The 23,403-nt window shown below is 39.7% G+C and overlaps 1 protein-coding gene across 2 annotated transcripts in view; it reads right to left on the minus strand.

The window, feature by feature from the left end:
* NPR3 (natriuretic peptide receptor 3) overlaps positions 1-23,403 on the minus strand; it is an 85,893-nt gene that overhangs the window by 49,773 nt on the left and 12,717 nt on the right. For both annotated transcript variants that reach the window (XM_081942598.1, XM_081942599.1), the window contains exons 2-3: positions 18,497-18,619; positions 9,963-10,129 (exon numbers count right to left, since the gene is read on the minus strand). In XM_081942598.1, coding sequence (XP_081798724.1) covers positions 9,963-10,129; positions 18,497-18,619 — 290 coding nt within the window. The remainder of the gene's footprint in view (positions 1-9,962; positions 10,130-18,496; positions 18,620-23,403) is intronic.

Consider the following 23,403-nt stretch of genomic DNA (forward strand, 5'->3'; position numbering starts at 1 on the left):
TTAGAGTCAAATGTCTCTACCCTTCTGGGCATAGTTCCATTTTAAAACCAAAATTTTTAGGGTCAAGGCTCCCAAAATGTAGGGACCAAGACATGGAAGAAGTGCCATAAATCGATTTCCCACGACTCTTTTCTCAGGATGTAAGACATAATAATAGAACACAGTATTGCTAAATGCAGTAGTAACTTCCGCCAATGACGTTTCGCTTTAATATTTTCCTGTTTTGAAATTATATGATTTGGAAATCAAATTCAGAAATGCAATTTATTCTGAGGCACAGAGCATAATCAAAATGAAGGGCCATTTTTTGGCAGCATTCTTGGAATGCATTGATGCAGAAATACCTAATCAAGAAATTAACAATTACAGGTTGTCCTTGAGTTGTGACTGCAATGGAGTCTGCACATTACAGTTGTAGCAGTAGTAAGGTGTGATAGTAGTAAAGCACATCAGTCACATGACTGATGCAATTTTATCAGTTTAGCAGGGTTTGTTAAACAAATGCCATGATCATAAAGCAAACTCATGATTAGGGTTAGGGTTAATTTCCGCTACCGGTTCTCCAGAACTGGTCAGAACTTGCTGCATACCACCTTTGGCTAAGTTTCATAGGAGCGGCTATTAAGTTTGGAGACAGAGCAAGATAAAATTAGTATTCAGCATCTTGACCTGAAACCTGAGATATTTTTGTTGCCATTCTACCCAAAAAATATGACAAAAATACTATGTATCTGGTTTTACATATATTAACGCAGCTAGAATTGTATTTGAACAACAATGGAAAAATGATGAAATCAGATGAGAGTGTAATTAAGAAAATATTAGCAAACAGGAGCTGACGTCGGAACGGTACGATGTGTGATCCTGGAGCTCCAAGATCGCAGTCGATTTTTTTTACTGCTGGACGGTCCTTTTGGACCTAAACCGTCCCGAAGAGACGGTGACAGGGAAGAATACGCCTTGTTGATCTCAGGGACATCGCAAAGTCCCTGATTGATCCAAGAGAATCTCTTCTTGCCGGCGACAAAAGTGCAGCCAAAAGCTGCTGAAGTTGGGACAGCTCCGCAACAGGAGGAAAGCGGAAAGAGAAAGGGTGTCCATCTGGTGAGGAAATTTTATTGTTATAAAAGAGACTCCCCCCCCCAAAAAAATCAAAGCTAAATTAAACTTGCAAAGAAAAAATAAGCGGCAAAATTAAGCTATATTGGACAGTGTGTTATCCTTTTTTTAATGGATGGAATATTTCCTACTTTTTAAAGTGAAAGTATTGGGTTTTTTTCTTCTATTTCTTTTTTTACCTATGGATTAAATATTTTTTTTATTTTTATAATATTGGTTTGGATGGGTTTTTTCTCTTTATTTTGCTCCATTTAAGAATTTTGTTTCTTTTAAGCCTGGAATAAAAGAAGATATAAAAGGAATATAAAGAGGTTAGTAATATCAGAGGGAAAAGAAGTTGCAATGCCACTTGGAGGTTGAGTCCTGGAAATATTGCTTTCTCTTTTTTCTCTTTGATCATTTTGACTTTGCACTTCAAAGGCCTCAGCTTGTTTACAGAAGAGATAGGAGAAGAGCATGGGTTGTTTATGCAGGTGCTCTTTTGATGCTTCTTTGGCAGCTGGAGAGAAGTGAAAACAAAACCTTGTTTTGAAACTAGAGTGGCAGTGTTTACTAGTTGGAAGAATGGTACAGGACCAAAAAGAAACCATAACTTTACAACAGATTATGTTTGAAATTCAAAAATTATTAGAAACAACAGAGAGAATTAAGAAGAGATTGGAAAATATAGATTGTAATGCAGTGAAATTCGATGGAAGAGTTGAAGATATCCAGCAAATGGAAAAAGTGGAGGTAGGAGTCCTAAAAACCGAGGGGAGAAATGAACAAAGAGGCAAGATAATTGTGGATACTGACGGTGAACTGAGTGTGGTTGGAGATGGAAAGAGTGGAATATGGAAAGGGAAGATAGATGGAAAGGAGCTCTACCTCAGATTTCAAGGTTTAGAAGAAGAAAAAAGAGAAGAATTGATGGATCCAAGGAGAGAAACTTTGATAAAAGCACCATTGATAACCAAAGATAAGCTGATTAAAGAAGCTGTCGAGATTTTACAAGATATGTAAAAAGCAACAATTTGCGAAGAGAAGTCCACACAAATTTGATTAAGGAAATAACCAGAAGACTAATTCCACAAATGGCAAAAGACATAAGACTGCACTATTACTGGAAAGAAACAAGTTGAGATATGAAAACTAATAACAAAATATTAGTCAAATTTAATTAAAATTAGAGCATTATGTTAAAAATGAAGTGATAATGGATATAGTTAGATAAATAATTGATAATGATAACAATGTACACATATGTATTGGTTTGATAAGAGGAAATGTGGTATAAATTCTAAATGGTGATCATGAAAGGAAGTTTAGAAAGTCTGTTATGTATGAAAGCTTATAATATTAAAAAAAGAGTAAGTTAAATTTAGTTAAACTAAGACCAAAAAAATATGTATATGAAATGATGATGGATATTGTTAAATAAATGATTGATAATGATAATAATGTAATATTTGTATTGACATGATAAGGGAAATTGGATATAAATTGTAAACAGTGATTGAGAAAGGAGGTTTAGAAACTTTGTTATTGAACATAATTAATTTTTATTTAGAAAGTGTTATAAAGTTGTAATGTTGCTGGATGATATTGAAAATAGATAACGGAATGCCATCATGTGGTTTCGCTTTACATTTTGGAATATTTTATATAAAGGGACCTAAAAACAATTATAGTCTTATGAAGATTGAGGCATGATGATAGTCATATATATAAATATATTTGATTTAAAATATATAACTTGATATGAATTGTAGGTGATGACTGTAGAAGGGATGCACGAAAGCTCTTTGTAACCGATTGACACACATTTTTACAATTTGTAATGGAAGTTATTTTTGTGGTGTTTGTTGTGTTTTGTCTGTTTGTGTTTATTCAAAAATAAAAAAAATATTAATAAAAAAGAAAATATTAGCAAGCGGACAAATGGACAGATTAACGCTCATGATTAAGGATAAAGAAGAAACTGAATATTTCTTGACGTGGGATGTATTTTACCAATGGTTAGACAATAGAAACAGAAGTATATAATGTTTATGTGGAGAGAATTTGATGACGAAGATGTTATGTACTATTGTATTGCTATATAGTTATACTATTAATAGTCTTGCGATGAATATTAATACAAATATGTGGATTTTGATTGTTTAAAACCCAGATCTCAAACTGTTCGGTGGAAATGGAAAGTAGTATAAATAAAATAAATAAAACATGAAAAAAAAACGTTTTTTTTTGGAAGTGGGATTCACCTTATGACAGGGGTGTCCAAACTTGGGAACTTTAAGACTTGTGGACTTCAACTCCCAGAATTCCCCAGCCAGCTGGCTGGGGAATTCTGGGAGTTGAAGTCCACAAGTCTTAAAGTACCCAAGTTTGGACACCCCTGCCTTATAAGATGGATGCTGTCTGTCATAAACTCTGGAGATCCAGATGGAGATAAAGACCCCTTAGCACAGTGATGGCCGATGTTTTTCTGCTCGGATGCCAAAAGGGTGCATACGTGCACGATAGTGCGTACCTGTGTCCCCCCATCCATGCGTAACACCCCCCCACACCCTCCCCCACCGCATGCACGCAGGCCTCACTGAAGCTTCCAGACTTCCAGTAGGCCCTTTGTGCAATTTTTTGCCCTCCCCAGCTTCAGGAAAGCCTCCTGAAGCCTAGGGAGGGAAAAAAATAACCCAACAGGCCTACCAGAAGTTCGCTTCCAAACTGGGCCTGCTTTTCGCTATCCACAGGCTCCGGAGGCTTTCTTAAAGCCTGAGGAGGGTGAAAATGGCTTCCCCTGCCTTCCGGAAGGCCAAAAATAAGCTGGCCAGCATGTGCATGCGCGCTGGAGCTGACGTAGAGCAATGCCTTGCATGCCGTCAGATATGGCTCCGCGTGCCACCTGTGGCAAACGTGCCATAGGTTCTCCATCATGCCCCTAGCACATATTTATAACATGAATAATGTTCCACATTCATCTTCTGTCTACTGTTAGCTGACTGACAAAGCAGGGATAATATGGGGAGATTGATACAAGAAGTCTCCTTCACAGGGAGCTAAAAACAGGTCTCTACTCTAATTGCAGGTGAGATCGGTTTTACATTTGCTTAACATAGGAATACAGTGTTCTTATTCTGCATACAAGCAAAGAACGTTCTGAGAGCTGTGACAGAAAAACATGTTAATGTCAAGATTTGACTACCCCACAATCTGTGGTCTGATGAAAGAGTAATAATAAGGTATTGGCTAAATGGTTATATTTGGGGGGGGGGGGACCCCTTGATTTAGAAGGCACAGTGGCAATTGACAAGCATGTCCTCTTAGGGATCTCAGTTAAATTGACCTCAGTATTCCAAATCTAAATCTGACACCAAGCCTTCTAATCACACTTATTTGAATCACAGTTTGTGCAAACTGTTTTTAGAATCAAGGCGAGGCTTGTTAATTACTTGTTTGTGTCCTGCCTTGACCTAATTACTTTCATTCCTTGTTTCATGTGCCTTTGAGGGCTATAACTTGGAAACTGAGAATGTTTATGCTGTACTAGCTGAATAGCCATGCTCCACAATGAAACTATGTGATCGGGCTTGATAAATCGAGACTTACAACTTGAAAATTAATGAGTAGTTACAAACGGCTTCTCCTCTCCCCTTCTCTCCCTCAGGCTTGCCACACAGAAGCCTCTCCTATCTTATCCCCTTCTCTCCGTCAGGCTCCTCTCCAAACTCCCAGCCTGCAGGCCGGATGAGTCACGCACTGGCCACGCCAGTGGTGGGTTCCTACCAGTTCGGGCCGGTTTGGCTGAACCAGTAGTGGCAGTGATCCAGGCCTGCCACGCCGCCGAACCAGTTCTCCAGGCGGCACCATAGGTACTGCCATCTTGGTTTTTGCTTCTGAGCAAAACAATATTTATTGCACTGAGCATGCATGCACAGTGTGCAGCGCGTCCACAAGCAAAAAGGCAGTAGTGCTTGATGGAACCCACCCCTGGGCCACGCCCACGTCCAAGTGGCCGTTGGAACAGAGTTATTTTCAGGTTGGGAGGGGGAGTAGAACATCTAACTCCTTAGCATCAGTGTGTGTTAATAATAATATAAGAAATACTAATGCTCTGAAGGTTGTTTCAAAAAATCCTTTCTAAGTGAGCACCTAGAAGCCAAGAGGAACATATGTGCCATATTTCAAATGTATAGGCTTTACGGTTCTGAAGATTTCATGATCGCAGCATGAGTGGTTTTTGCTTTTATATATATAGATTCCAGCCCAGAGTCATTTCGTTATGAGACAGGTGGCAAATAAATTCAATAGATAAATAAGTAAATTCTGCCTTTCCCCAATCTGGTCTTACATCAGATGTCTTGAGACTTTAACCTCCAGGAAAGTCAAAGAATAACTTGGGTAGGATTTCTGAGAACTTTGGTTCTAACACATCTGGAAAACTTCAAGTGAAGGAATGCTGCAGCGGAGATATTTAAAGTATTATCACAGGTATTGACATGCCTGTAGCTAATAGTTTACTCGCCTTTGGCGCTTAGTCATGCCGGCCACATGACCACGGAGATTCCTTTGGACAGCGCTGGCTCTTTGGCATTGAAACGGAGATGAGCACCACCCCCTAGAGTCAGAAACGACTAGCACATATGTGCAAGGGGAACCTTTACCTTTACCTTCATTTCAACTTTCCTTTCTCTACGAGTTTGGGTATTTATATTAGATCCTAATAGCAATAGCACTTAGACTTATATACTGCTTTACAGTGCTTTACAGCCCTCTCTAAGTGGTTTACAGAGTCAGCATGTTGCCCAATGATCTGGGTCCTCATATTACCGACCTCAGAGGGATGGAAGGCTGAGTCAACCTTCCAGATAGCTAGAAAAACAAGATCTAATTGAAGCCCCATTTTTAAGAAACACGTCCTAAGTGGGCACTTCTGTCTCCATACAAACACTAATGTCACTGGCTGAGAGGCAGGAAAAATAAAACTCTTTTTCTTGTTTGCTAAGAAAGAGTCACAGTTCTTGGGGTGGCTTTTAGATTCTCTTTGAATGCAATAAAACCCAGATTGTTTTATTGCAAAGGGGGGGGGGGATTTGAAAGGTTACAAGTGAAAGTGATTTGCATTTGAGGAGCATCAGAAATGCACATATTGTGTCAGAGTAATCTTGTGTGTGTAGTCTACATAAAGTGGTTTTTACTTCCAAGCCATTTCTTCTACTATCTGCAAATGAAAAGACTTTCAAGAAGCCCATCCCATGGCTGACATCCATCTTTACACCTGAAGAAGCTCAAAAGAGATTATTTCCATGGCAGTGGTGGGATTCAAAAATTTTTATTACCGGTTCTGTGGGCGTGGCTTGATGGGTGTGGTGTGGCTTGGTGGGCGTGGCAGGGGAAGGATACTGCAAAATCCCCATTCCCTCCCCACTCCAGGGGAAGGTTATTGCAAAATCCCCATTTCCTCCTGATCAGCTGGGACTTGGGAGGCAGAGAATAGATGGGGGCGGGGCTAATCAGAGGTGGTTTTTACCAGTTCTCCGATCTACTCAAAATTTCCGCTACCGGTTCTCCAGAACTGATCAGAACCTGCTGAATACCACCTCTGCTTCATGGGGAATGTAAAATAACAGGGACTACATCTCAATGTATTTTGAATAGGCACAAACTCTGATATGGATATTGTTTTAAAATCTAGGCCACCTTCTCTCTCATACAGCATATTTGGGAAATCAAATACAAAGCCAAGGTAAAGCAACATTAATTACAACACACAATAGTCTTCTAGTAGCAAAAATGGAGAACAGATTAGATTTAATTTTAAATATTTGAAATCTGTTATTGGTTGAAGTGTTTACTGATTATGGGACATCAGGTTAGTGTCAAGCATCACCTCTTAACAACCACATTAGCAGAATTTGTTCAGGATAATCTGATCCTTCAGATCTTCAAATGATGCTCCCTCTGTCACTGTTATTATTTATTAAATGATCAACTAAAATATATATTTATCATACATTGATGCCATTTATTACATTTTATTGCACTCCACTACCGAGTACATAATAAAAATACATTTAAATCCATAAATATGAACCTACCATCCTTATTCTTGTATCTGGTTAAATTTAAGCCACAGGAGCTAAGATTATGGGACCTGGTCCAATGTATGAATGGTATGAAGAGATGTAACTTCACAAAGCAAATCAAACAGTAAGATACCCAAAATATAATGCTCTATTTCATGGGTGTCAAACTCAAGGCCCACGTAGATCTCGCTTAGATCTCGCCTGCGGGGCCGCCATGGAAACAGCAAAAGACCCGCGCTGCCTCTGCCAGTTAAAACAAAGCTCAGGGAAGGGCTCATGTGCCCCCTCCAGGCTCCATTTTTTAGCTGCGATGGCTATTGTGCAGCCCTCTACCAGTGAAAACAGAGCTTGGGGACACACCGATTTTCGCCTGCAGAGTACTGCAGGAGGCTGTCCCATCCGAAAATGGAGCCTAGGGTGGCCGCCAGGGCCACCACAGGTGCCCCAGACATGAGTGACATCGAGCTGTCCACGCCCACCTGTCCACGCCCACCCTGGCCTCCTGAGGTCAAATAAAACCCCGATGCAGCCCTCAGTGAAATAGAGTTTGATTTCCCTGCTCTATTTTCGTGAATACAAGAGGAGCTCCAATAATGCATAGAACCCGTAGAAGCTATTAAATGGTGATAACATCTAGTTTACTTTGGACTCGCAACCCTACTATATCAAGTAAAGTTATTACTTGTATAAGAACTTCCAGGTAATTCTAAGGTTGTTAGCTAGGCTAAGTAGTTGACAGAAATATCCCCAAAGAAGGAAATGATAAATAAGATAACTTCCATATTGCTGCTAATAAAACTATGTGGATGCGTCCATCGCATCACCTGGAATCCAGCTTGACTTCAAGTAGATGCCCCTTTTTCACACCCTACATTGTCTACTGCCATGAGAAACATTTTGATATGCTATCTACTAAAATAATTTTACATTACACTGCAATATTGATTTTTAAAAAATCTTATTTCTATTCATCTGAAATGACCATTTCTCTTCTGTAAGAATCTCTTTTCCACTTAAGCCTATACTTTAACTCATCATTTTCTTCAAGCCCTGATTTCCTTCCGTGGTTCCACCACATATTCTGCATGTAAGTAAGTGATTCTAAATCGATGCCCTTGGCTTCCCAATCTTTTGCTTCGAGTTCCTAACAGCCAATTCCTACTGACCTGGCTCACATATTGTAGTAAGTTATTGTAGTAAGTTAAATTAACATATTTATGGAGGTTCTCAGCCATACGTGTCATGGTTGTCCCAAAAGTGTTTTTTTCAAAAGGCAACTGGACTTTCTTTGTTTTTTTCTTGAAGACATTTCACTTCTCATTCAAAAAACGTCATCCAGAACCATTAAAGCTTTATTGGATGAGAAGTAAAAAGTCTTCAAATGTCTTTTGAAAGAGCTTGTAGGTCTGCACATATTCTCCCCTTATTAGAGAGATTGCCAGGGAGGGCAGACAATTTGTATCTAGGCTTTCTCCTCCAGGACACTAACCCGGTTACCACGTATGCAGTGGCAAAGTTCTGTGCTGCTGCAATGTCCATAAGAAAAAAATTGGCTACAGAAGTATAGTTGTCATCTTGTACCAATTATCTGGACATATCTCTAACAATCTTTGGACCATTGTATTTACTCCTAGACTTAACAGCGTTGCACCCAGGTAAACCAGGGGGTGACCCGAACAATCTGAGAACATGTATGTTATTTCCCACTTTTAATGTCAATACTTTTAAATTATATCTTAATGTCAGTACTTTTTAACATATTGTAAAAACTAATGTGTATTGCTGGTCTTTGACCGTGTTAAAGATTTACTTACTTACTTACTTATTTTTGAAAAAGCACCTTTGATACATGGTTAACATGACTACATCACAACTATTTTAGTTCACAAAACACATTAAAACACAAACAAGCAAATCACACTGTAACTTAGCATGATGCATGAACTCACCAGTGTCTTCCTGGGGAGTAAAATGGTTCTCCCCTACTACTAGATAGTTATAGAATCTACTTTATTGTTGGTTTACTATATTGCTGAGATCCATCAAGGAATGCCTGATCCTAAAAGCAAGTGTTTGATTTAAATCTATGCACAGAAGATCAAAACTAATTGGAACTCATGTTCCATTTGCATACAAATCCATTCATGGATACCCCAAGTTTAATCCCCCCCCCACTTAATTACAATGATAATGTAAATGAAGAGGAAACATTTTGTTGCTTCTCTTGTAAAAGCACCTGCAATCATAAATCTCTGTCATCTCATTGCAAACCACCCCACATATATCCCTTGAAACCTAGCGCATTTCAGGTAAGTTTCTCCCCTATGATTTATGTTCTGGCACAGGTTCTTCAGTGACCACTGAGAAGTTTGCAGATGTATCTGGAGACATGTGTCCCAAGTAAATTTGGTAACACTGGAATTTAAAAAAAACCCACAAAGAACAAAATGGAACTAGAAAAGCACTATGGGTTATGGATTCTATCCCTTCATGACTTCATACCTTAGAAGTTCTATTTCTAGAAAATGAATATAAAGAAAATGTATTTATTTATTAAATTTCTATGCCACCCCATCTCACTGATAACAGCAAGTCTATTGAAAATGACTGTGAACAAGCAAATAGCAATTTTCTAAAGCAAGGATACTAATAGAAGATTCTGGGAACACTCAAAGATATTTTGATTCAGTTTAGAAAAGGCCACACTGTCACCCCTGGTTTAATTTAAATAGTATTTTAGAGATGCTAAAAACTTGATGCTCTTGATCAGTTACTTACATAATCATCATGATGGATTCCTTGTTTCTGAACAGAACTTTTCACTTCCATAGAAAACTTTTCAAACTCGGGTTTCAACGTCCTCAGTAGTGTGACTGTCTGGAGGGATGAGTATGCTTGCTTTGCTTCAAGATCATATTTGTCTCCTCTCCTCCATGAACCATTCCCTAAGGGAGAAATAAAATATATTTACCAAACCATGGACTATAAAGAGCTTGTTTTCCTCTATTCCTTTAGCTGTATTTTCCCATGAGTTGCTTTGCTGATAACACAACGTATATTGGGAAATGCTAGGAGACTCATTTCAGATTAAAGCTTGAATTTGCTCTAAGTGAATCTCTGCAGGCTGTAAAGTAGATGGGACCATTTCAGGGTCCCCAAAGAGTGTTTCCTGCAGCCCCACAGAAAATCCATTCACAAAGACACCTTCTGCACAAATAAACTTTAGAATAAAGGTAGTCCTTGACTTACAATCACAGTTGGGACTAGAATCTCCATTGCTAAGCAAGGCAACTGTTAAGGGAGTCATGCCAATTTTACTCCTTTTTTTGAAAACCAGCCAGTGGGGGGGAAATTATCCTCAGTTATGTTAGTTATACAAAGAAGAAGAGTTAGTTTTGTCCTTTCTGGCTTTGGTGAACAGGATAGGATTTAGCAAAGATGGACCAAGAAGTAACTAGATGGGGAACTCTGTTATATGGCCTTCAGCCTATAGGCCAGAGATTCCCCCTTCTAACTCTAGGAGCAGAATCCATGTACAGCTAAATATATTTTAATTGTATTAACTTAAGCTGGTGCATCTTCAATCTACCTCAATGCAATTAAAAGCTCTTACATGTTCATTAATTGCAATTATCTCCTATGAGATTAATTCATACAGATTCCTGAAATAAAGAGTTACACCAAATTGTTCAAAGACTTCAGAAGAGAAAGATAATCATTTTCAGAAAATTCAGGATGAAAAGAAAATATAAATGGAAAGGAAGTTACATATCCTTTGGGACTAGAAAAGAATGATCAAAAGTGACAAATGATGGGATGATTTAATATTAGGCACTGTCAGAATTCCAGAACAAAACTTGTGACCTGTAAGCCTGGGGTTTTTTACCACCTTGCAAAATTTATTTGTTATTAATTTATTTGTTGCCCAACTTGCTAAAAGGCGACTCTGGGTGGTTATAAGGTTAAATTTCTCTGATTAAGAAGAAAAAATAGAGGAAAAAAAACAGGAAATGATTCCATTTTTTATCTTCAGTCTGGTGGAAATCCTTCTGTATTGTTTCCTACATCAAGCAAAATAAAATACAGGAATGCCAGTGGATGGCCATGCATTTAAAAAAAAATCGGAAAGAAACAGAGAAGAGGCTTTGAGTTTAATATGGAGATAAAGTGTCCTTTAAAAAAAAACTAAGAGAAAAGGTCACACTGTCTCTTTAATACCTTTGGACATAAAACTCCAGACAGGTCTAAAAATACCAAGATTCCAAGTGTCAAAACAAAATGAACTGAGGTTATAATCAGCAGGCCAGGTATGAAAAACAGTAGTTTGTTCCTATTGCCAAAGTATTATCCCACCTAGGTCAAGTGAGGGTAAGTGTGGGAGATAACGTGTGTGGATAATGGAGTACTTTTTCTATTATGAAGCCAAGGATAATCCCTTGCTTTCCTTCCTAGTTTCAAATACACAGTTGGGGAGAAAATTAAAGTTATTTCCTCATAGCTGCACTGTACCTCTGAAGACCATTAAACCCTTCTCCCATTCAAGCTGAAAAAGAAAGTTGGGTCTCTGAAGTGTCCACAATGCTGAAATTTTACCACACCACTTCTACTGGCCATGGCAGAATCTCAACATTTTTTTGAAATGGAAAGCTCAAAAAGGTTTAATGATCCACCAAAGTACAGCGCTCATGTTTTATAGACAGCTGTGCCTCTGCCCATCCTGGTGCTCCTTGATCTTTCAGTGGCCTTCGATACCATCAACCATGGCATCCTTCTGGACTGGTTGAGGGAGCTGGGAGCGGAGGACATTGGTTCACTTCCTTTCTAGGAGGTGGATTCTTTGTCCCTGAAGATCATACCCAGAAGCTATAGTTCTGTGATGGCAAGTCGTCGCTCCAGTTCAGCTCTGCGGCGCATGCACATGCGCCTCCCGCCAGCCAGCTGCTCTTTGGGTGTCTGCCATGCATGCACGCGGGGTGGGAGGGATACGTACGGGGAGGCACATGCACATATGTGGAGGGAACACATGCATGCACGGGGGCAGGGGGCATGCACATTGCATTTTGAGGGTTTGGGCACGCGCACATTTGCACTTTGGGCACCCAGTCCGGAAAAGTTTAGCCATCACTGCAATAGTTGGTCCAGAAAGCAGTGGTAAAGTCGTTATGGGCACAGTTCATTTATACCCATGTGGCACAGCTACTCTACAAGCTGCATCAGCTTCCAGTAGGCTTTTGGATGCAAGTGAAGCTGCCGGTTGTCTTAAAGCTTACACAGCATAGAAACAGATAAGCTGTGGGACTTCCTTCTCCGAAGAACATTCGCTCCCTAGGAAAGATATGCTACGGCTGGCATGTCAAACTGGTGGTCCACAGGCCACATATGGCCCACACAGGCTACACCCACCCTGGCTCCACAAGGGCTAAAAACATCCCAATACGTCATGAAACAGCCCATGATGCTATCGGGTTTGACACCCCTGTGCTACGGGATCTCTCTTTTATGAGCCACGGTGGCGCAGTGGTTAGAGAGCAGTACTGCAGGCTACTTCTGCTGACTGCCGGCTGCCTGCAATTTGACAGATCGAATCTCACCAGGCTCAAGGTTGACTCAGCCTTCCATCCTTCCGAGGTCGATAAAATGAGGACACACATTGTTGGGGGCAATAGGCTGACTCTGTAAACCACTTATAGAGGGCTGTAAAAGCATTATAAAGCAGTATATGTCTAAGTGTTATTGCTATTGCTATTTAGGTTTTGTCAGCTGACAATGTTACAATGTTGTTTTTTCGGTGGCTGTTCCTGTGCTGTGGCATGATCTTGCCTCCCAATACATCAAAAGCCCCACCTGTGTTTGCTTTCAGAAAAGCTATTAAGACCTGGCTTTTGCTTTAGGTGTTTGGATCCAGTTGAATGAAATCCCCTTTGGGTTGCTTAATTATCATGTTTGGCCATCAATTAATATATATTTTTTGCCAGGGTTTTGAAAGTTATGTGGTTATTTCTTTGGTTTATTGTTTGCTTTTTGCTCTAAGCCACCCAGAGTCACATTGTTTGACTTGGGTGGCCCTATAATCCATCAAATACATAATTAAAATAATTATCACCAGCAAGGCCTGTCATGTGGTACAGAGTTGCGTCTTACATCAACTGCCAGAAATGGGCAGATCCAATGCAGCTATTGCAAAAATCCTTTCATGTGAGCTATTTTCTATTAAGACAGAAGACCATATGAGCAGGCAGCAAGGCTCACAACTAACCAAAAGGTTCTTAGCTTATTAGGTATAACTTTAATCTAGATGTGGAAACCTTGCCTGCCATGTGATAAATAGATGCAGTTATACAGAAAGCATAATTTCACTATCAAAATATTATGGTATGAATTGTTTCATCTTGTCTTCTTGCTTTGAATTTTATTTTGTGCATTATTTTTTTGTAAAAGAGCATGATTATGAATGACCATGAGATACCACTTAGGAAGGAAGGTGTGCAAACATTGAATGAATGCTGAGATGCACTATGGCTGAAATAATGTGCCACCTGAACTCATTGCACTAGTTGTTAGTTACAGAATCACAAACTAATGTTGACACATGGTTAATCGTATTGCAACTGCCATTCTGCTACTATTCCGATTTCTTTCATCCATTCAGTCACTCAAAAAAAGCATGCACTCCAAAACTTGCAAGACTATAAAAGGTAAAGGTTCCCCTCGCACATATGTGCTAGTCGTTCCCGACTCTAGGGGGTGGTGCTCATCACCGTTTCAAAGCCGAAGAGCCAGCACTGAACGCCAAAGGCGTAGGGAACTCTGTTACTTTCACACCAAAGATGGTCCCTATTTTTCTACTTGCATTTTTTTTACGTACTTTCGAACCGCTAGGCTGGCAGAAGCTGGGACGGGAGCTCACTCCGTTATGCGACGCTAGGGATTCGAACCGTTGAACTGCCAACCTTTCTGATCGACAAGTTCGGCATCTTAGCCACTGAGCCACCACATCCCTTGCAAGGCTATATTCACAAACGTTTGTAAACTCACAAATCCAGTCTGTACACAGTAATGAGAAGCATTTTAAAGGACTCATTTCTGGATTTATGCCATGCTAAATCATAATATGTTTTGCCATTTTTGGGGTAAAATAAATGTGTGAACCCAACCAGTTTATGGCTTGACATAACATGTAACACCCAAAGCATTGCAATTTACAGGCAGCCCTTAACTTACAACCACTCACTTAGTGTAACTTTTGAAGTTACAACAGCGCTAAAAAAAGTAGCTTACATACCAATCCTCACATTTACAACCATTGCAGCATCCCCTGGTGACATGATCAAAATTTGGGTGCTTGGCAACCGGCATGTGTTTATGATCATTGCAGCCTCCTGCAATCATGTGATTATTATTAATGACTTTCCCCAGCCAGCTTCTGATAAAGTCAAGGAGGAAATCAGTATTTGCTTAATGACATGATTCACTTAACGACTGCAGCAAAAAAAGGTTAGAAAATTAGGCACAACTCACTCAGCAACCACTTTGCTTAATAACATACATTGTGGACCCAACTGTGGTCGTAAGTCAAGGACTCTCTTATATTAACTAAGCATTGTTTTAAAATCTGAGCTTATTTATTCGAAAAGATAAATAGCACTTTAAATCATTTGACTGGGATAAGAGACCCGTAAGTTGAAAAATATCAGCTGCGTAATTCGGGAATACTCCTGGAGCCAATGTTGCCAGGTAATTTGAGTGGTGCTATGTGGTTTTTCTCCAGGACAACTGTTTAGCCCGGTCCATAGGAATAGTATGGCCATAGTATCCAGTGATCTAGTACCTTAAGGGCTGGACTGCAAGAACATATGGCATATAGAATTGCCTTTAAAGCATATTTAAGCCAATATTGGGGTATCAAGCCTGCTTTTGACTCCTGGCAACTATCTGGACAAGCATCTTCTTGGCAAGATTTCAGAAGTTGTTTGCCATTCCCTCCTTCCTAGGACTGAGAGTTTATGACTGGCCCAAAGTCACCCAGCTAGCTTTATATCCAAGGCAAGACTGCAACTCCCAGGTTCCTAAGTTCTAGCTTGCTGCCTTAACCATTAACCAGAATGGTTCAGCTGGTACATATTATTTGACATCTCTTGGTTGTGAGAAAATGTTAATAGAACACCCGTCCTACAGAAGCAAAACTAAAGCAGTCTTTTCAAGCATTTCAGCTTTGATCATTTTGTTATTATTTGCCCGGACATTTTAAGATGGTAAGTTTATACCAAACTGTATTTTTACACTGCCTTTTAATTTTATGATTATTTTTTTTTGCTAAGGTGTTTATTTTGCAAAGTACTCAAAGTAATGGTGTCGCATAGGTATGCAATTTATTTACATATGTACAAGAACACATCCACACACACATTTTTGTGATATATTTTAATGAAGGGTAATTTATAAATATGATATAAATAAATACATACATACATAAGCAAACAAGCTCACTTCCTAGAAATAACTTTCAATGAAGCCAAACACTAAAGTCAAGCCTTGGACATTGTCCATTTAATAACTTGCAAGACCCACAAACCGCACACACGCACACACACTTGCTTAGATGGCAAGTTTTCCTGCATCTAAACATGCTACCTTGGGGAATTCCTGTGCAAGTACACTATTTCAAGTGAAGTTTTATTGGTTAAATGACCAATAAACTTTCTCCTCAAACTGCACCATGGATATCACTCCACTGAAACTTACTACCAAAAGAAGGAACTAGTAAAATTGAAACAAAACTCAAATATTTAAACCATTTTTTCACTGTACACTCAGCTAAGTAATGCAAGTTAAGACGTATAAGCCAAACAAGATCTTGGAGGACGAAATAGTTATAATTCTCAGCATGAGGTCAGCTAATAGAAGAGAACAAATTGTGTTTTTTCTGATCAAGGTTTTTATGAGTAGCTAGTGTGACTTTCAAAGTTTGCTTCATTACATACAAATACAGTCTTCCCTAACTTAGTGCTCTCAAGATGTGTTTGATTATGTTTCCCATTATTTCTGGGAAGTATGTCCATTAGCCATGCTGGCTGAAATGAAAGGAAGTAAATTAAAACATATGTGCAAGGTACCTTGCAAGGTAGTCCAGACAAGAAACATACCCAGAAGTACTAGTTGTATCTTTATCCCAAGGTTGCATTAACAGAATCTTGAAAATCTGAGAGGGTACATTTGTTCCCTCTCATCTTTATACTCCACAAAATTAGGGAGGATTCCTTCTGAGACATTTGCCATGTTCCCATTCCTTCTGTGGGCTCAGCTGATGACCTGTTATCTGACCATCATTTCCTCCTGTCTGTTCTGATCTAGGCTTCCCAAGAGCATGAAACAAACGCCTTATTCTGGAAAAAAAAAACCTTTATTAATTTGCTGTGAATTCTGCTCATTCACAGCCGGCAAAGTCTTTCAAAGGAGGATTTACGGTCACAGACCTTATCTGGCTTGGAGAGCTGACAGGCCGATATCTGCAGAACTTGATGAACCAATTAAGCGAACTAATTGTCTCCTGCAAACTCCACTCCCCTTTGGCTCCTCTTTTATTTCCTCTGGGAGGGGCCATTCATAGTCTGGCCTTACTCTCAAGTCAACCCCTGTTCTTTAGCTGTTCCCTTCGTCTGGCAACTCTGTGCATGCACACACTGGGAACAAGCTCCAGTTGTTCGTCTACCTCATTGATGTCTGACTCTGAAGGCAATTGATAACTGGCATATGGCTCTGGCCCTCTCTCTGCCTCCAATGCAGAGCCCTCATCAGAGCCTTCCCCAGACTCCAGGACTGGTCCATGTTCCTTCCCAACCTCCTCACTGTTCAAATCTGTTGTTGGGCCACAACACTGTCTCCCAGGGTTATTCCCACAAACCATTACAGGAGAACAGGTGGAATTAATCTAGAGCTATCACTTGAGGCACAAATGACAAGCCCAGTCTACAGTAATAAAGTTTGGACACACTATAAGAGCGCCCCGGTTCCTCTTGAGATGTCCACAATGTTGGCAAAAATGGAAGGAAAGATAAGACGACAACCAGCAGCAGGACAGATGAACTTGATTGCAACAGAGTCCCCATTGAAAAATCTTGGCCAGGTTAGGGCAGATCATTATGGAGAGACTCAATCTATGTGACTCAATCTAATAATCAACATTGACTTGATGACAATTAATTAACCAATCAATCAGAATTAACTTAGGTCTCAGCAGATGACATCACCTGCCTTTCTCTTGGCTTAGAAACTAAGCAGAATAAGGCCTGGTTAGCATCTGGAGGAGACTACAGTGAAAGTCCAGGAGTACAGGCTAAAGGGAAAAGTTGAAAGGCAATCACAAATCACTTGCATATTGCTACCAAGCAAATGGAAAAGTTGTGCCCATTAACTATGAGTTAAGCTTACCTGGTCTAGTGGACCTTTTATAACATCTTATAGTTTAAGAAGACCAAATGATGCCTCAGTCAATCAGAGTGTGATGCAGTGTCTTGCATCACAGTAATGCACATTCAAAACCAGTATCGGGTCCCATAGTTCTCTACTGGGACGCTGCCATTCTGGTGGGTGGGTGGAGGCTTGGGAGGGCTTCTTCACTTTGCTTTGCTGTACTTTGTGGAGAATAGGGAGGGGGGAAGGAATGTGCCCAAGATCATCCTAGGAGGAGGAAAGGAATGTGCTCTGAGCCACCTGTGTTATCTCACCATGAGAGAAAGTGAAACCAAAGCGATTGGGAGATGACAATTATCACCTTCTCTGCCTGAGGTTCTCAAAACATCTTTGCACCTTGGTATTGGCTGGATGTTGAACTGGACACTGGGAGGGGTTTTGCTTGTAGCAGTTTAATCTAACGCTTTTGAGCGGGAAACTTCAGATCCTGCCTACACGCTCTTTGCTATCACTGTCTTCCAAAAAAAGTTCCTTATGAAATGTTAATTGTTTCAAGAGTTATGCTTTCTTGAGAAGGCTCGTGAGGAAGGACCTTACAACCAGACTGGTTCAGCTATAAGAACTCCCAGAGAATTCAGACAAACAACTGTTTCTCAAAGTAAACCATTTTACAGAATAGCACAATTTTCTGAAAACAGCATGGGAAGCAACCATGAACAAAATTAACTTCCCCTGTATTAACCACGGATCTCCCTGCTTACTTTTGTTTTTTGCCAAATGTCATAATTCACATGCTTGTTTGAAAGGTTACAATGACTTGCTTAAAAACTGACACCATCACTAAAATTGTTAGCGTGTTTAGAAAAATCTTGCAATCCAGTGGAAGACAGAAATTACATTACCATATGACGAACTGTTGAAAAGTTCAATATTGAAGAAAGCATGATCTCCGCTAGTCATTCCTTGCCGATGTGCAGCCAACATGATGTTCCGTATTGCGTCACTGCTGGCACACATGATCACAACTGGTGGAAATAAATGGAAAACAGAGATAAGAAGCCATTCCTCAAAGACCAGGAACAGACTGTCAAATTTCTGAAAAGCTGGAGACAATGACACAGACGGTTTTTTTTTTTTTGTTATTTTTTTTTTAATTCAGGGCTATACAAAGGACATCAACAAGACCAGGATATTCAATGTGGAAAAAAAACAGTCAATGAAAGGCCAACTTTCACTAACCGTTTTACAGGAGGGCAGTTCCTAAGTTAACTGACATTAAGCACCTGATTTTATGCAACTGTTAAAGTAAAATAAATACTAATAAAGATGAACTGTTCATCTTTGGACCTGCGATATGAGCAGATGATGGACTAGAAAAAACAACCACGTTTGGCAAAGTTTGGTAAGAAGAAGGAAAGACAATGAATAAGGTGGATAGACTCTGCTGGCATGTCTCTCGGGGACACACACACACACACACACACACACACACACACACACACACCAAAAGAGAAACAGTCCTTTCCCTTCCATCAAGGCGACACTGAAAAGCAGCACTTGGTGGCAATGACAAAGCTAGCCCTGAAGTTTTGGCCCAGGCCTCGACTTCAACCTAGGCACTATCACTGCCACACAAAAAGGCCACTTCATTGTCGTTCCCATTGTCGCACAAGCCTTGGGGAACAACACTTGTCCTCATGGTCCAGTGCTCCCCAGGATCTGCCATGCACCGCTTATTTTCAGCTTGTGTTATCTCTCTGTTGAAGGCCCCTGCAGCCTCCCAAAGGAATCTCATTGGAATCTCCTTAAAAGAACTGTGGATTACCAGGGGCAGGTCCAAATGGATGTCACTTGTTCATATAGTGACCAGCATGGATCTGACTAGTTACTTAAAAGCATTTAAAGTGCTTAGGATTTGCTAAACCAGTGGTGGTAAATCCATAACACATGTGTCAAAAGCGACATGTCAAAACATTTTGAGTGATATCCCAGCATTTACCAACACCTGGCACCAACTATTCTTGAAAGTACATTCCATTCTTATGTGATTTTGGAGGCTGTGGAGGCCACAAGAGAATGGAGGGTGCTTTTGTGTGGCTTATGGAGCCTCCAAAAATTACACGACAATGGGTTTGTGCTTTCATGTGGTTTTTGGAGACTGAAGAGGCTAAGGAAGACCGTTCTTCTCTAAAGCTGCTGCAAGAACAAAGGCCTTGTGTAACCTGGAGCAGTCTTTGGTAGGCTGCAGGGGCCTTCAACAGAGAGATAACACAACCTAAAAATAAGCATTGCATGGCAGATTCTGGGGAGCGCTGGGCCATTGGGGCAATTGTATTGTTCCCCAAGGTTTGTGCTCTTTGGGAACAGCAATGAAACGGCCTTTTTGTGTGGCAGTGGTGGTGCTTGGGCTGAAGTCAAGGCCTGGGCCTGAACTCTAGGGCTGGCCTCATCATTGTCACTGAATGCTGATGCTCAGGGAGGCCTTGATGGAGGGAAGATAAAGAACTGTTTCGCTTTTGTTTTGGAAAAGGGTGTGACATGCCAACAGAGTCGTGTTAAGCATTTTCCAAACTTTTGACATGCCAAGCACAAAAGGTTTATCATTAGTGGGCTAGATAATGCTTAACAAGATTCAGAAAAAAGTCCCATAATAATCAGACTCAGGGTATACAAATCTGCTTAAAAGAAATGAGGAATTGGGAACAATTTTTGTTCTGAATTCACACACACAATATATATATATAATGTAATATATAAATATCATAAATGCATATCATACAATATATTTAACTTACATTTATCATTTATAGATATCATATTTTATGAATTCCAACTATACACCTAAAGGAGGACTGGCTGGAGAATTCTGGGAGTTGAAGTCCATGCATCTTAAATCTGCCAAGGATTTAGGATTCCAACATAACCAGTTACATAACCAGCTATTTGACCCGACTCAGCCTCCCTTGCCCAGTATAACCCAGCCAGCAGCAACACTCTGGGGTTTCAGGCAGAAAAGGATATTTCCCAGCTAGGCAGAAACAATCAAGATCTTGGGAGAGGAAAGGTGAGGTTTGGGAGAAGGGGAAAAATAAAATACAACAATAACTAAATAAAAATATATAATCTTATTAGAAAGGTCAACTCTGTGAAATTCAGCTTGACTCCTGTCAACAGATAGTTTTAACATGTGTATAGAAATGCTCTTCTATTGCCTTCTTTCATAATTTCTCTTTTCCAATTTAATCTTTAAGTGCACAATTGCTTAGTGATCTCTGATCTATGTCTTAACCAAGTCCGGTGTAATAGTAAAGTTAATAGACGGGCACTGGGATGACCAAGGTTTGTAGACTGCCTTTAATATAATGGAAGCTTCTGGATGACTTGGGCCAGCTCCCTTCTCTCAAAGTAAATTATAAGATTATTGTGGGGAACAATGGATGGAAATGTTATATATGATGATTTGAGTTTATAAACAAAATGTGGAAAACATTATAAATCTAACAATATATAAATCTATATCAACAGAATGAAAATAATATTTGATCTTTCAAGCTCTCCGAAACTTGACAAAATGTGACAGAAATAAAAATAAAGAAGGGGGAAGATTCAAAAGTCAGAAAAGGTATTCAAAGCATGAAATTTGCACTTCCAATTCATTCCAAGAGTTAAAGATAATGGAGTGAAAACGAAATCCATATAAATGCTGCTGGTATCAGACTACATCAGTTTTAAGTGACAAAGAAAATGGTTCCTCTTCCTAGCTCTAAAAAAATAGACTTTAAGCTGACAGATTCAAAACAGATTCAAGCTGTCACAATCTCTTCCCAGAAATTTACTTAGCCTTAAAGTGGACAAAAACATTTTGGCCATACCCGCCAACTGGGTATATGTGAGCAATTCTTAAAGGAAAATGTGAAGCCATTCACTATTTGCTCAGCACATAACAGTTACAGTATTGCTTCAAAGAATATTTTCATTTTCTTTAGATGAAGATTCCATTTATTCATGCACAAGTCTTCTAGATAATAATTCTTCAGCAATTGCTTTTCTATGTACCTACAAGATAGGTTTGAAATAGTTGCCCATATCAAGAATACTGGCAGATCATCTCTAAAACTCCTTATTCAGATGTCTAGATATCTATTTATCCAGACAATTTATGAACAAATGCTAATACCATTGCTGCATATGCTAAGACTTCCTGAGTAATGCTTAAACTCAAGGTCATTTTTTTTTTGGCAATAGGATAGGGAATATTTTCCTACTACTACGGTATTTCTTTTTCAAGCAGGTCAAAAAGGGAAAAAATGAGTTTTGCAGGTATTTTATTTTATGATGTTAATATACTGCAATCTAGGAACCCCTTGATATATAAACATTAATACTACTATAATCTACCTTGCTCAGTTTTTATATCCACAGTTAAAGGCATGGCCAAAGGAAAAGTAGGTTTTGGAAAAAGATGAGCTAGATCTCCAAATAGGTTGTTAGAACTTGTTTTCTCCTGAATAAAAACTTTGGGGACTTGTCAGCTCAATGACTCCCAGTTGCTTGGCCTTAACATAGTTAACTATATGACAATTTATCTGGTAAAAAGATGAAGACTTAGATAACATTTAAGTTGAACAGCTTAAGGTGTTGGAGAAATCTCCTGCGAGTCCCTTGGACTGCAAGGCAATCAAACCGGTCAGTCCTAGAGGAGATCAACCCTGACTGCTCTTTAGAAGGCCACATCCTGAAGATGAAACTCAAAGACTTTGGGCCCCCTAATGAGAAGGAAGGACTCACTGGAGAAGAGCCTAATGCTGGGAACGATTGAGGGCAAAAGAAGAAGGGGACAACGGAGAATGAGGTGGCTGCATGGAGTCACAGAAACAGTAGGCATGAGCTTAAATGGACTCCAGAGGATGGTAGTAGACAGGAAGGCCTGGAGGAACGTTGTTGATGCAGTCGCGATGGGTTGGACACGACTTCACAACTAACAACAACAACAAGTTGAACAGCTTAGTAGGCTGAACGATCAGTTAAAGTACAGTCTGAAGCTATGAGAATCTTGCTGAAGCAAAAAAAACCCAGAATAAATATGAAGCCACTATGAAGTTGCTTGCTGTCAACAAACATCAAAAAGATCTATTAATATTAGCCTTATTAGTTACTATGAATAGTAAAATAGTGGATTAGTGACTTGGAATTCTCCTGGACGCTCACCTGTTTAAGCTACAAGTAGAAGCCACAGCAAGGAAATGCTTTCTCTGACTTTGCTGGTACACCAGTTTATGATGCTACCTGACAATAGGAGTCGTATCATGTTCATCATTTAGTTGGACTACACTAGAGCAATGTGTCCTAGATATAGGACTGCCATTGGAGGCAACCTGGATGATACAGCGTGTACAAAAAGCAGTGGCTAAATCCTTCAGGGAACAATGCCATCAAGCCAGAATTTGACATTGTTGCATTGAGTGCTAAGAGGCTTCAAGATCCACCTGAAAGTTTGGGAACCCTTTGAGATTCAGCACCAAGAAAAATTGGCCAATGGCTTGCTGAACCCAATTCTGCCCATCATTAACAGAACCCCTGGTTAGCCAGACGGTTTATTGGTTCGTTTGTATCTTGTTTTCATGTTTTGTTGTATCCCATCCACTGTCCAATTTTGATTGCGGCAGTACTCTAAAAGAAATATACAAAATAAGTAAAACTGACACCCTTGCTTAACCTAACAGTTCTGCTATCAGCACCTTAACTTGATTTGAAGTTGTTGTCGTTAACATTAAATGCACATATTTTATTTTGTTATATAAAGGTTAAG

Source organism: Natrix helvetica (genome assembly GCF_964273705.1).
Source record: "Natrix helvetica genome assembly, chromosome: 2".
Lineage (NCBI taxonomy): Eukaryota > Metazoa > Chordata > Lepidosauria > Squamata > Natricidae > Natrix > Natrix helvetica.